The following is a 14,552-nucleotide window of genomic DNA, read 5'->3' as shown; positions in this document are numbered from 1 at the left end:
CTGGACTTGATGATCTTCCGAGGTCCCTTCCAGCCCTACTGTCTATAACTCTATAAGGTGAAAGCTCACCCATGCCATAGAAGGCTTTCCCAGGGAACTGGTCCAAGACTGTATCATGAACTCTTCCAGGAACTAAGGACCATCACAAGTCTCCCCACCTCTCCACATGCAAAGTGCATTTCCCTGATCTCCCTTTCTCCAAACACTAACGACTAAGCAAACCTAAATCCCCATCAAAACAAGACACTGCTGTACATGCTCTTCCCACTGTGTAAGTGGATGAGACCAAACCTGACAGATGCGCAGTCACAATGTATTTCCAAAAGACACGAATACTCTGGTAATTCACACACTATAACCTAAAACAGAAGAGAACTGAACCCCTTTTTTACTGTGTAGCAGATTACCATTCCTTCCGTGTGTTGGCATTTGTCAGATGGGCTGAAATTTGGTCCTCCAGCTGAGCAGAAGGCAGACAATTAAACCAAGTGGGAGCGCTGGATGTTTTTATGCGGATCCCCAGAAGCAAGAGGAGAGGTCTGTCATGTTTTTTGTGCTAAACCAACCTTCTCTCAGTTTGTGTAACGTTTTATTTTGATTGGAGAAAAGAAGAAGCATTTTGATAAGTTAGAAGATGAAAAGTCTATTTATATTTTTTAATTAACCATGTTCTACAGTGTTATTAAGCAGCAATCAAAGATGCAGATGGTACTGATTTGATTGGCAAGAAGTGCACCATGCTGAATATTAAGGATCTCTGCCCCTATAAATAGGTCTAATCACCATCTGAAGCCTGGAAGGAAATGATGGGAAAAAAAAAAGCATTAATAAGGCTGTAATTAGGCCCTACAGCAGCCTGCACTCTGCCATGACTCTCACATTCCCACAGACCTCTTGAATTTTAGCTCTGGAGCCCACTACCTAAGAGATACAGGTCTCTGATTTAGGTTTCAAGACCCCCACTTGCCAACTTCAGAGACCAGAGTCCAAGCATGGGCTTCTTCTATCTTTGGAAGAACTATGGCCACCCATGTTCTGAGAGGAGACATAGCCCTTGTGAAGAAGGATTTTGTTCCCCGGCTCCTTGTCCAAAGAGCAGCACTGGAGAAGTGTGCTGTCAGACTACAACTCCAGCTGTGCCTGCCTTGCCCACTCTCCATGAGCTAATTAAACTTGGCAGCCCAAACTCCCTGGCCACACAGGCAGGCAAAGAAAGCAGACAGCTGGAAAGCTTTAGAGGATAGTACTACCTCTCCAACTCAGAGCAACCTATACCAAGGCTGAGCTACAAAAAGCCACATCCCCACCTTGCTGCAGCGTCAGGGCTCCTCCCTGCACATCCCAGTAGCAATGCTACCATCCCCAGCCCTGTGCTTATGAAGTAAGCAACTTCAACAGTGCTAGACCCTGGCGCCAATAAGCACAGTTGTCTTCCTGCATCCTGTCAAAAAAGCAAGTCACCCTTTCTGCAGGAGCACACAGCCAAATAGCCACCGCATATTGGTAAAATCCAAGCAGCAGAGTAGCCCATCTCTTTGTAAAAAGGGAGTCAGCCCCCGACTCCCACCTCTCCCCTTCCACACACACAGAATGCTACAGCCCAAGGCCTCAGGAGAGGTGGGCTACTGAAAAGCTTACCTTATTATGCAGCAGGACTCATGGACTTTGTGTGCATCCCACATAGTGAATTCTCCCTTGCCACAACCATGCCTGTGGTTCAGAAGGGTGGGAAGGTTGTGGCTAGCTTTTATGAGGCAGGTTGCTTGGTTGTTTTAGGTCAGGCGTGCTCAACCTCCAGCCCATGGTGCTGTGTCATCCCTGGCCCACAAGGCTTCCCATGGGTCTGGAAATTTGGTGATGGGAGAGTGGTGCCACTGCTACCCTGCTGCCAAATCTCTGGACCCAGGAGAAGTCCTGGGCCCTGTGTGCTGGTTCTGATGCGTGATCCCTGCATGCAGATCCAGGTGGGGGCACTATTGGGACCTAGGGCCCAGTCCCTGTGTGGGGGACCAGGTGCCAGCTACCCTGGACCCAATCCTTGCGTCTGGGGTCAAAAGGGGGTGGTCCTGCGCCCTAGGGACCCAATTCTGGCACGTGGGGGATGGAAGGGGATGGTACCAGGCCCCCAGGGCCCAGTTCCAGCACGCAGGGCAGGGAACAGGCCGTACCGGGTCTCAGGGCCTGACCCAGCCTGCAGATAGGCCCGCCCCTCACCTGGCCTGCAGGGCCAAAAGGTTGAGCACCACTGTTTTAGGCTATTAAAGCAGTACAAATGGGAGGGAGGGACTAGTTTAGCAGAAATCCCTACCTAATCCATATCTAAGCGACAGACTGCTCCCCTAGTCCTTGCTCAACATTCCCCAGGGAATGGGGTTCTGCTGCTTCCACAATTACATCCACTTCCACAATACTTGCAATGTCAGATGAAAAGCAGAAAACCTTAAACTCCACGGTACTCTAGGTCACCACTGAATGCTACTGCTGCTGTACAACAGGTTTTATGGAAGGAACACTGCATGTACATGCTTCCTCCTCCAGATCACCTGCACAATGGCTTCTACTCCTCTACACACAAATCCCATTATTTCTACAACCCTTTACCAGCAACCACTGCATCTGGGTAAAGCAGGGAAAACATGAACTGGCAGGACTTTAAAATGCCAAGCCCTCTTAAATGAATCTATCTACATGCTGGAGATTGCTTCCAGTCCCATCCAACTGAGTCAGAGGGTTTAGATAAAATGCTCACAGTCTGAGTAAAGCTGAGCAAAAACAAGACCTTAACCACCAGGAATGTGATGCCAGAAAAAGAGAAACTCAGGAGAATATACATGCCCATGCACATTTGGGAGCAGCACACTGTCATATAAGCTGCCATCCAAAGTCGGTGGTGTTTCAGTTTGCTAAACTTATTAATTTCCAATACTGAAGTGGCGATATGGGGGTGGATAGTAAGAAATAGGTATCATGCCAACTGGATTCAGGTAGGTTGGCTGGCTTTAAAGCAAAAGCTAAAGTACCTCCTGTCATTACCAACATGAAGGACTAGATTTGGGAAAGGGGTAAGGGAAGAGAATGTGCTCCTTATCAGAACTGCCCCTCTTCTGCCCTTCCTGCCCCTAGCAATGATACATGCAAAGCGGAACAACCAAGTTACCAATGTCAGGTCAGCCTTGTCCCACTTCTTTCTGAAAACACACTTACCTGTGCAGGACCCTTGTGGAACACTTGGGGGCTTTGAGGGAAACCCCTTGGCTGCTAGGCCATCACAGCCCTACTGCAAGAGGGAGTCAGCACTTCTATTGATCACATCCTTTTGCAACCCAGGGCCCCAAAATCAATGCTTTTACTGCTGCAGCTTAGCTACTGACCAAAAGGGTCACATGACTCTATGACCCCATTCAACACAGCAACATTAGGATCACAGAAAAGTAGGGCCGGAAGGGACCTAATAAGGCCATCTACTTCAGCCCCCTGCTCAAGGCAGGATCATCCCTGACTTAAGCCATCCATGCCAAGTGTGGGTCTAATCTGCTTTTGAATGTTTCCAAGGATGGAGATGCCACAACTTCTTTAGGTTGCCTTTTTCAACAGCTGACTATCCTCATAGTCAGAAAGTTTTTCCTAAAAAAGCAAGCCAATGAAGGCAGTGAAATCTTGGGATAAGGGTTCAAGTCGCCTCTGGCTCAGCATGGCCTACAACCCAGGTCTTTTACTTCCTGGATGAAGACATTAATCACCAAGGTATTGCACAAACAGAAGACAGCACGAATTGGGAAGGCAGGTACACAAATAAGAGCACCCCAAGACAAGGGTCTTGAACCCAGGAGCTTAAGACTAGAAATCCAGCAGGCTAGCCACTGGGCTACAGCAACTGACCCATTATTGAAGTATTAATAACATATTATTATGTTTAATAAGTGTTTTAAAATAATTATTAAAGAATAAATATGCATGAACTGGAAGATTTGGCATACAGCCAGGAATGTTGTCTCTTTGGGTCAAGAAACAGGTCTCAAAATGGGTTAACATGCCTATGAACTTGGCAAATATATCTACTAATGGAGTCAAACTTTCCCCCCTGCAGCACCCCGGACCAACCCCACCTATGAAATGCCCTTACATTGTATTGGTTTTGCTGTCCCATCCCCCTCATGATTAGGGCTGAGGAGGATGCAAACTCTTGAGTTCCTGGTGTCCTACCTTTCTGCTCACACGTGGCAGCTCTCTCTGGAGATGGGAGACTGTCTGTAATGCAATTTGGATCACAAAAATCCAATGAGATTAACTCTCCCGAAGATTTACTTTCAAATAAATAGCTGCACAGCAACAGAGATAAATACCAAGGGGGCAGTTATGTGAAATGCCATTACATTAAATTCTTAGGTAAATAAAACTCTATGGCAGAGGCTAAATGAATTTCAGAAATGTGCTTTAATCATAACTGCTCTGTCATTGAAGACAGACTTTGATGCTACCTCCTTCCACCACAGCAGGTGAGGGGCTTCCATCCCAGATCCCAGTCCATCTAGCTGGCATCTAGAGTGACACTTAGGCACCATCCTATCCCCACACCCTTCAGGAGTCCCTGAAAAATGTTAACACATAACATGCCTTCATCTCAGTCTTAAGGTAAAGTCACTGGAAGTGGCAAGGAGGAGGAATACCTACCCACCTTTTGCATTAGCAGTTTTCTCAGAGTCCAGGGTTATAGCCTTTGCCTCTGTCCTTTCACCAGATTGTCCAGTGTGAGGCGTCTCATCTGCGCCCATTTCCAGACAGGCCTAGGATACGTCTAAAGGCTCTGCGATATCTGAGGCGTCCTGGGAGCCATCAGCCATGTTGAACCATCTCAGCTGGAGAGCTGAAATGCTCAAGAACAGACCCACAAGACCACCTTGGATTCAGCAAAGAAAAATACTCCTCGATTTTAATATCATCACATATAGGCATTAATATATACTGTACTTACTTGATTCCAGGAAAAGTTTTTTTTCTCCCTCATTTAAACAGGGGGGAAAAAGTTTTTTCCATCTTGGAATCAATTACAGGGTGGTGTGCCCCCAACCCCCCCCCTGCAGACGCAGCCTGCCCCCCCATCACCTCTGTACCCCCTGCTTCTCCCCCTCACAGCCTTAGGCCCCTGACCTCCCCCCACTGCACCATCTCTGGCCCCCTGCAGCACGGCCCCATCTCTGCCCCCCTGCAGCCTCAGGGTCTCCCCTTCCCCCACTCTTTGCCCTCCCCACCACCACAAAGCCTTGGGCTCTCCCCTTCCCCCATCTCCCCCCCACACCAAAGCCTCTGTCCACTATCTGCTTCTCCCCTTCATAACATCTTACCCTTGCTCTGAAGCAGGCAGGTCCCATCCCTAATGTAGCCTGGAGCACAGAACAGAGCCCAGGCCCAGCCTTGCCATACTGGCATGGAGCCAGCACCTCTGCTACAGGGACAGGCTGGGGTCGTGCTCCATGCCCAGGCTGAAGCAGGGATGGCACCTGCTGATGTGGAGCAAGGGTAAGCAGTGGGGAGGCGCACGGGGAAGAGGGATGCAGAAGTGGCATGGTGGGGAGACAGGGGGGGAATGAAGGAAAAGGGGGATAGAGCTCAAGACTGCAGGGGGCAATCACAGGAGGACTAAGTATGGAGGGGTGACAAGTAGCAGGGGGAAAGCTACCTGCCCCCTCCACACCACCTTCCCTACTACTACTTGCCTTCCACTGCGCCTCCTACAACCTGCCCTTTACTGCATCCTTCTCCTGCCCCCCCACTACTGCCCATGCATCACCTGCCCCATTACTGCCTCTCACTGCTTACAGTGGTGGGGGGCATTTAAGACAGTCCTCCAATAATTAGATTCTATACGTGGAAAATTATAACAAATATATATATTTTCCATGTGTAGAATCTAATTATTGCAGGGCTGTCTTAAATTCAGGGCAATCCTGGTTTCAGGTAAATATGGTATTTTGGACATGGCAGCACCTCCCCAAAACAAAACAGCCAATGACTTTTTCCAACCCAATGGGAACTGACTTTTTGGTACAACAACCAGCTCCAGTCTCATGCAGGAATTTTGTAAGCTCCTACCCTCTTCATTTCCTGTCCCATTTCCCTCCCACCCAGATGCAGCCAGTATCCCATACTACTTGGTCCCTACAAAAATAACCTAATATGCTACAGTACCTGTTTTCCCCACCGTTGTGTTGCTAAGGCTCCAAAGAGAGCATTTAAGAGAGTTTTCTATCCAGTCTAGTCACATTAGACCCATTAAACCTGGAGTATCAAAGATATGGCCCCCAGGTGGAATCCAGCCTGTAGAGACTATCACCTACCACTAAACTTCTAGCTCCAGAGCTCCTCTGGGGACAAATATCAGTGGCAGGGGCAGGGGGCAAGCATCAACTGCATTAAATTCTTGTGCCGCTGCTGCTCACCCCATTGCCAGGTCTAAATCCAGTTTGCAAGGCTCCTTGTGGTCCAGATTCAGCTCATGTGGAGACCTGTGGATCTAGCCTGGTGAGTTTGACACCCCTGCATTAGGCCAATTCTGCCAACTTTGTATACTCAGCAGCAAAAGGCAAGCTTGTGCTTCTGAGAGAAGATACAGCAACAGCTGGGAAACCCTGAGACAGAAAGAAAACTAAGTTCTAGAAGAGGAAACTTATTCAGTACTGCCAAAGCTAGCCAGCAGGAACACCCCAACAGGGTGGCTTGTGTGGGAGGAACTGTTATTCCTTTAACCCAGCTTTGTGTCACCCTGGAAATCAATAACCTAAAAAAAAGAGAGACTGCAGGATGGACTGTTTCTTGGCAGAAATTTTCTCATGAAAGGGTCAGAGAGGAGGCGATTAACAACAGAAAGTGCTTTCAAGCGATAAAAACGATTCTCTTCAAACTCATCTACCATGGCCACAGGATACAGCGTTTCATTCCATCTGAACAGCTCCTCTCAGACGCACAGTCCTCCTCTTCTCCTGCTTGCTATCTTTAATCTTCTGAAAGCACCTGCCTTGCTCTTTCAGGCTTATCTCAGCACTATTTTTTCCCCAGACACCGTTCTTTACCTACAACTCAGGCAGAGCGTGCAGGGACTGCAGTTACCCAGCATTACCAGAGACTGCAGAGAAGTTCCCAAGGGATTATCTGCTTGCAGTTTTCCTGCCACTCAACTCTGGGATTCAGGAAGTAAAAGCAGCATTTTTTTTCATCTGAAAGGATGAATATTAACTCAGCCAAGCAGATTTTTAAACTCTGAGTGACAGAAAGAGAGAAGACACCAAGGCTGGCAGTCTAAGCTACTTTTAGAGCTGCATACACAACAGGAATTGTCCTGCCAGACAGGACCCCACCTGAAGATGATGAAGGAGCACCCATGTTGTGATATCAGGGTTCGGGAATTCTCACCTACTTGCAAGTGGCAGCTCTCTTCATGGAGCTCAAGCTTTCATGATCAAGTCCATGCAGCTTAAGGTTGTGCCCAAATAGCTATGGATGCTTAGATAGCAGTCCAAACCTGGTGCGAGGGTCCCTGCGACGCAGCACGCTCCTCCTGAGTCTGCAGATGGCACCCGTCAGTTTATCCCAGTTCATAATTTTGCCAAGCAGAGTGCACTTAGGTACATGCTAGACAGTTTAGCAGCTGCTTTTTTGAGAACTTTATGAGCATCAATGAACCTGACAAGAATGTCAATTCACACTTTTGCCCCTTGGGAAAGCTCTGAGCAGCTGCTGAAGGGCTAGCACTGCAATCCCTGAACCTCACTAGTAGTGCTCTCCCCTCCACCCACAATTCATATTTGCCTCTTGATAGTAAGTGCTTGGAGAGGTCCCCCCTTCCACCTTGCGTATGAGCAATGAGCTGGAAAAATCCTGGATGTGCAGGAGCCCTGGAACAGGGAACAATAGCAAGACCCACTTCAGGCCATGTTTCTAGGAGCTCAAGAACGGGAAACATTCCCTGGTTGTTTTTTTTTTCCTGAAGAGTGTGTCACCTTCTAAATCCTTCTGAATCCAGGGAAATGGAGATCAGCCTATAGGAAATATGCACACCTGAGATATGTTTGTAGAGGGGTAGAGTATCTGTAGATGTTACCACAACCAGAGCATGCATAACCTTGAACTGCCATGCAGGCTTGATGGGGCTGGAAGCACAGGCATTATTGGTAGAACAAACCTCCTTGTTCATATAAACTGGACCCAGCTGGAGAAGAGGGAAAAAAAAAGAAAGTAGAGAGGAATTTAATTAAGGCTTCAAAATGTTGACTGAAATTCAAACTTGGGGGAGAGGGGGAAAGGAATTGTTCCAATTTGATCAATATTAACAAGCTCTAAGATTTAGTCTCTCACCTTCATTAAGAGGAAGATGCAAGAGATTTCAAGTGAATAAAGCACCGGAACGACTGCATCATCAGCATCACTTCACACAAATTCCCAACCCCAAAGCACTGGGAGAAAACTGGACACTCGTTTCTGTAGCTGTGTCACACAGGAGAGCTGTTGTTGTGGAAGATCCACTTTAAAGAAGAGAGCAGATCTAGCAGCCTAGGGACTAGTATTCTTCTCCAACCACAAAGTCTCTCTGAGGTGCGCCTGTATCTCACCTTCTACCTGCACCAGATCCAGCTGCAGAGTGACCCCATGTACTAGTGTGTTCCAGTGTCCAAAGCCATGTCATCTGACCTGCAGGGCTCCTCAGGGGTCTGGAAATTTGGCAGTGGAGGAGTGGTGGCAGCATTAATTGCCAAAGCTCTGGGCTCTGCCATAGCAGTTAATGCTGCCATCACTCCCCCACTGCCAAATTTCCAGACCCATGGGAAGCCTCGCAGGCTGGATGACATAGCTTCGCAGGCTGGATCCAGCCTGTGGGTCATAAGTTGTATACAACTGCCTTCCTCCCTCCCTCTCCACATCTTTAAAAATGACTCTGAAATAATGACAGGACTATGGCAAGTGCAGAAAGAGCTGTGTTTGATGGCTGACCGGGGAACTATACAAGTAAACAGAACCCACAATGCTGAAAAACAAGCCTCAATTATTTTCTTTGCACATACAAAAGCTCAAATTGGTTACGCCTGGAAGGAGTAAGGCAGAGAGCAGATCACATCTGTACTCCTGCCAAAGGCTTTGGAGGGGCAGCAGAGCAGAACATAGTCAGTGAGACCAGGAGGATTGGTCGACAAGTGTGAAATAACACAGAAGAGCCAAAGGAATCAATGGGAATAAAACCAAAAACAAGTCAGTGCAAGCAATGGGGTTTGAAATGGGATCTATATTCCTCTGGGAACTGTCAGGCCACAAGAGGAGGAGAAAAAAGAAGCAAGATAGGTCATTATCAGATACAGCAAGGATACAATCCAGAAAAAAAGCCAGAAGAAATGTCAATGACATAAAGGATCCTGTGACCAGCCCCACAGAGAGGTCTGCTGGGCAAGTGTCACTGGAAAGGAAATGCTGCAGCAAGAGAGGGGGCAAGAAAGCAGAGTAAGGATAAGCTGGCCCAAAGAATACAAGCTAAGCTCCACAGAGTGTCAACATCTAGTGTAGTCTTCAGTATGGGGACAGGGGAATCCCTAGCATAGGAAAATAATCAGATGGTGAATTTTATCCTCAAGACAACAAGGCAGTGCGTCAGGGAAGGCACCTCAAGGACAGTGTAAAAACACTGATCAGGCAAGACTCTCAGAGCCAAATGAGAGAGATCTGAAGAGAAGTTATCTGAGGGGCATTTGGAGGGGCTGAACGTGTTTAAGTCAGCAGGCCTGGATGATCTTCATCCAAGGGTGCTAAAGGACTTGGCCAGTGTCACAGCAGAACCACTGGTGAGGCTGTTTGAGCACTCATGGCACTCAGGTCAGGTCCCAGAGAACTGGAAAAGGGCCAATGTGGTCCCCATTTTCAAGAAGGGCAGAAAAGATGATCCGGGTAACTACAGGCCGGTTAGCCTCACCTCTATCCGTGGGAAAACCTTTGAAAAAATTATTAAGGATCAGATTTGTGGGAGTTCAGTGGGGAAAGAAATGCGGCCCCGTGTGGGGAGTGCACAGGGGTGCACCTGCACCCCCTGAGAGTGCCAGTGCACCCCCCTGCCAGGCTGTGTTCCCCATTTAGCTGGCGGGCAGGCGGAAGCACCAGTGCCCCCACTGCGAGTGTCAGCCGGGGAGCGGGGCCGCCAGCAAAAGCAGCTGTGCCACTTCCAGAAGCGGCCATGGGACTTCCAGAAGCAGCGCGGCCACTTTTACAGTGAGTGTTATCGGCTGCGTGGGACACCCCGCGGTCAACAGGATCAGCCGCCAGGGGACCAGGATCAGCCACAAGAGGAGGGCTACTTGTACGGTTAGGGCCTGAAGGTAAGATCCTACGAGGAGAGATTGAGGGACCTGAATCTCTTCAGCCTCTGCAAAAGAAGGCTGAGAGAGGATCTTATGACCATCTACAAATTCATTGGGGGGGGGCAGCAAGGAATAGGGGATACTCTGGTTATAAGGGCACCCCTTGGGGTTACTAGGAACAACAGCTATAAACTGATGGAGAGCAGATTTAGATTAGACATTAGGAAAAATTTCTTTACAGTGAGGGTTGCCAAAATCTGGAATGGGCTTCCAAGGGAGGTGGTGCTCTCCCCTACCTTGGAGGTCTTTAAGAGGAGACTAAGCAAGCACCTAGCTGGGGTCATCTGACCCCAGCGCTCTTTCCGGCCAAGGGCAAGGGGTTGGACTCAATGATCTACTGAAGTCCCTTCCAGCCCTAAACAGCTATGAAATCTATGAGGTCTTGCCAAGAGAATGGGGTTCAGATGGATCTGGTGGCAGAGTCTCTATTCACTGGCTTATGTCTCATTTCTAGCCCTTGAGCCCTCTTAATACAGAAGCAAAGAGAACAGGCCATTCAGCTGTTACTGCTATCATGAATTGCTTCAGGGAGCAAGGGAAAGATCTTTAAAAGCATATATCCCCCGCTTTTCTCCCTTGTCTATGTCTGAGTTCAAAAGCATCACCTTTGATGCTGGAAACACTGACAGACTGGCAGGGAGAGAGTTGAGTATTTCTTTCTTTACAAGGAGTCCCAAAGAGCAAGCAGGTTAGCTCTTTCTGCTTCCCAAACAAGTTGAAGGAAATGACCAAACATAATTAAATACATATCATATCAAGCAGACTGAAAGACCCCCGGTCATCCTTTCCAAATCACAACAGCTGAAGCAGAGCATGAGAGGGTAGTAATACCAGAACAAAATCCATGCAAAGGGACACTACAATGCAGTAAGTCTCTTGAGGGAGACACCAAAGTTAGTTTGCTTCTAGACCTTGCAGGGGGCCAAGGAAATGATTTCTAGTCTGTTCCAGAGCAATCCCTGCACTCTTGGAAGACCAATGTTTCAAGGAGTTGAAACAGATACAGAGCCTCTCAGTTTCCCATTTTTCAAGACACTTTCACCAAGACTGCAAGTCATTACCAATGATGGCTGCCAGGCAGTTTAAGTGAAAGGGGCAGACGCTTCCTCAGCCCGACAAAGGGCTTTTGTGCCTAAAAGCTTGCTAAGAAGAATTTTTCCAACTATTTAGTGGGCTAATAAAAGATATTGGATTTACCCAAAGAACTTTGTCTGCCTAGGGGCTTGTGGTCTCACTCCAGCCTGTAGCTGAGGAACGTTTACATCATGTGAAGCACAATGACAGCATGCGCCAATGGGAACCTTGGTTGGTACAGCAAAAAGACAAATGGGTTGGGAGAACCAGCTTGTTCTTCCTTAAAGTACACAAGTTTTACTATTTGAAGAACAATTGCAGTGCTGTAGGAGAGATAACGGCACTGAACATACCAACTATTCTTGGAGTCTTGGTGAAAGTGTCTTGAAAACTATTCACTTTATAAAACCTCATCACGAAAGGTTTGTGCACGTGGAGAGGAGGGAGATGATGGACTGTGCTTAGTACTAAGACTAGACAGCCCTTTTTTTTTTTTTTACAGTATTCATTATGCTGGTCAGCAGTGCCCCCCTGCATACACAGCCAGGTTCAATACCGCTGCAATTTTATCACCGTTGGCTGACTCATTCTTCATTTTGAACATCAGAGAATTTTAGTACAATCAATGTATTTCACCACAACAGCATTTGTGTTCATTTTACAAACACTACCAATGCATTTTTATTTGACAAATAATTGCCCCTCCACAGCTAACCGTGACAAGAGCAGTGTGTATTTTAGTCAATGGTTTGAAATAGTCCTTTAAGCACAACGCACATTTAACATCAACATTTGTATTGTAACGTGTGTGTGCGTGTGTGTTGAATAAGAATTAATTATTTTGATGCAATGCAGAAATAAAAGTTAAGTTTTGCATAATCTAGTGGCATTCTTCCTATTAGCTGACTGGTTAGGAGCAACTGCTTGACATACAGATGAATAACTATTCTGGAAGATTATACATCACAATGCTAATGCAAACTAGCATCTGACTTTCTGGATAATGACAACTTAACTAGCTCACAGCCTGTAGTCCCTTCCCTTGTCCCGCTCTACCTCCCACCCTTCTGGGCTTTTCCTTGGTAGACTGCATTCCTGACAACCTGTTTCAGATCGATTTCCTTCTCTACCATGACGAACATACACAAATCACAATACAAATACCCTTCAGCTTTCCTCATTCCAGGGGTTCCGCAAAAGCCTCAACGCCCCCACTTCCCACACACAAACTCCAACTCAAAGCTGTGACACCGCATTGCACCCACTATAGGGTTTAAAACAGTAGACTTCACAATTCATTTCTAAGGAATGAAAAATGGGATGTAACAAAGCATGTTCAAAATTGGTCATCCAACCAAACAGGTTACACTGAATGAATCTTACCACTATTTCATATTACCAGGCATCTCCAAGGCTCAAAGAAATCATAGATATGCCAAGTCTATCACAGCTAGAAGGCATTTTGATTCTATGTAAGACATGTTAGAGCTTAAAACAGTTTGTTAAATACACTCCTAGTGCCCTGTCCATAGCTCTTTGCTTGCCTCAGATCCAACAGGGAGGTAATGTTTTAGTTCTGTGGCACCTTTTGTGCTGGAAAGTCCCTTCAAAATGTTCTCTATCCCCAAGGAAATGTGATCACTGTGCAGGAGATGATAGTGCCTATGGCTCTGGAGGGAAGGCCAAAAGCCCGCTGAATGCAGCGGTGCCAGGCACCGGGTCAGTCTGAGGCACTTAACCGGATTCGCATTTTCAGCCTCTATGTCTCCCCTTCCTAGAATGAGACTCTAGCTTGGAGGGTTGTAAAGGAAAGCCTTCCAGCCTGGAGGCAGGCATGAGCCCAGGCGGCACTGAGGCAGCGTTATCATCCACCTGTCCTTGAAGACCGGCTGGACCTGCTAGCTTGGAAGGCGTCCTCCCTTCACTGCAGTGTCCTGGTATTGCCTACACGTCGTCCCCTCGCTCTTCCATCAAAGCAAGGGGCACAGGCACTGAGACCCTCAACCCCTCCTGCTTGCAGAGGGAGAGACCAGGACACAGAGCGCCAACGCGACCTGCCCAGGCAGAAGCAGGGCACGGGTCTCCTAGCATGAAGGTCACTGCCACAGCCTGACAGCTGGCCCTTCATGAACCTAAGTGGCATGAAGGGGCATGGGCACAGGATGACTGCGTGAACAAGGAGCCAGGGCAGCCGTACATGGGCCTGACGTATGCCCACAGGCATGCACGCCACCACACACCCAGGCGTGTGCACACATGAACCCATGCATGCCCGCAGACATGTGCATGTTCTCACACACATGCATGCACCCACGCGTGCCCACAGACATGCTCGTGCACGCACGCACCCACGCGTGCTCAGACATGCGCGTGTGCGCACGCGGGGGAACACACGCACACATGTGCACACCTGCTCATCCTGCCACGGGGTCTTACACCGGCGGCCGGGCCAGGGCGCCCCCCGCAGCGCAGGGGGCCCAGCCGCCCCGGGGAACGCAACGCCTCACCTGCCACGGGCGGGACACGTCCCCTCCCCCGCTACTCGCCCCAGGACCCGGCGGGGAAGCGGCCCCCTCCGGCGTTCATTCACTTCCGCCCCAATGAAGCATCACTTCCGCCCCTACTTGGCATCACTTCCGTTTGCGCCTAGGTCCCGCTTCGTTCTAGAACGGTTCTCTCCTCTACAGGCAGGCAGCGTCCCGTAGTGCGCAGGCGCGATTTGGAACGCGGCGGTTTGGCGGCTGCCGGGCTCTTCTGCCAGGGGAGGAGGCAGCGTGCTAGTGGGAGCATGGGGCAGGCTGGGGGCTCTTTGCCCTGGGCAGGGGCGTCGCTCCCCCCCCCGCCCCCAGCAGTGTTGCCAGCATTCACGAGCTGGCCCGTGCAGGGAACAAGGGGCTTATGGGTTTTGTGGCAATATTTACTGTACTGAGCCCATGCAGCAAGTGCTATGGCTGCTCCTAGTGCTGCCACCTTGAAGGGCCTGAGAGGACCACACTGTGCTCCAGAGCCGCGCGTCCCACCTGCTGCCTTTCTCCACAACTTGGGAATGCTGCTGATGCGTGCCTCGAGGTGCACCGTGGCCATACC

General features: G+C 48.8%; 1 protein-coding gene across 10 annotated transcripts in view; it reads right to left on the bottom strand.

The window, feature by feature from the left end:
• WASHC1 (WASH complex subunit 1) overlaps nucleotides 1–14,102 on the bottom strand; it is a 64,499-nt gene extending 50,397 nt beyond the window's left edge. For 2 of the 10 annotated variants that reach the window (XM_025209038.1, XM_025209040.1), the window contains exon 1: nucleotides 13,876–14,072. Coding sequence is in view for 7 of the 10 variants with exons in the window: in XM_025209040.1 (XP_025064825.1) it covers nucleotides 13,876–13,883 (8 nt within the window). In the remaining 3 variants the exon portion in view is untranslated. Of the gene's footprint in view, nucleotides 1–4,203; nucleotides 4,249–4,675; nucleotides 4,898–8,052; nucleotides 8,204–13,875 lie in introns of those variants that run through there. The other 8 variants (XM_025209033.1, XM_025209034.1, XM_006027748.3 and 5 more) reach the window with 8 other exon arrangements.
• Between the last annotated feature and the right edge of the window lie 450 nt (nucleotides 14,103–14,552).

This window comes from Alligator sinensis, unplaced genomic scaffold (assembly GCF_000455745.1).
Source record: "Alligator sinensis unplaced genomic scaffold, ASM45574v1 scaffold659_1, whole genome shotgun sequence".
Taxonomy (NCBI): domain Eukaryota; kingdom Metazoa; phylum Chordata; order Crocodylia; family Alligatoridae; genus Alligator; species Alligator sinensis.
Note: the sequence above shows the minus strand (reverse complement) of the source record. Positions and strands in the feature narration are given on the sequence as shown.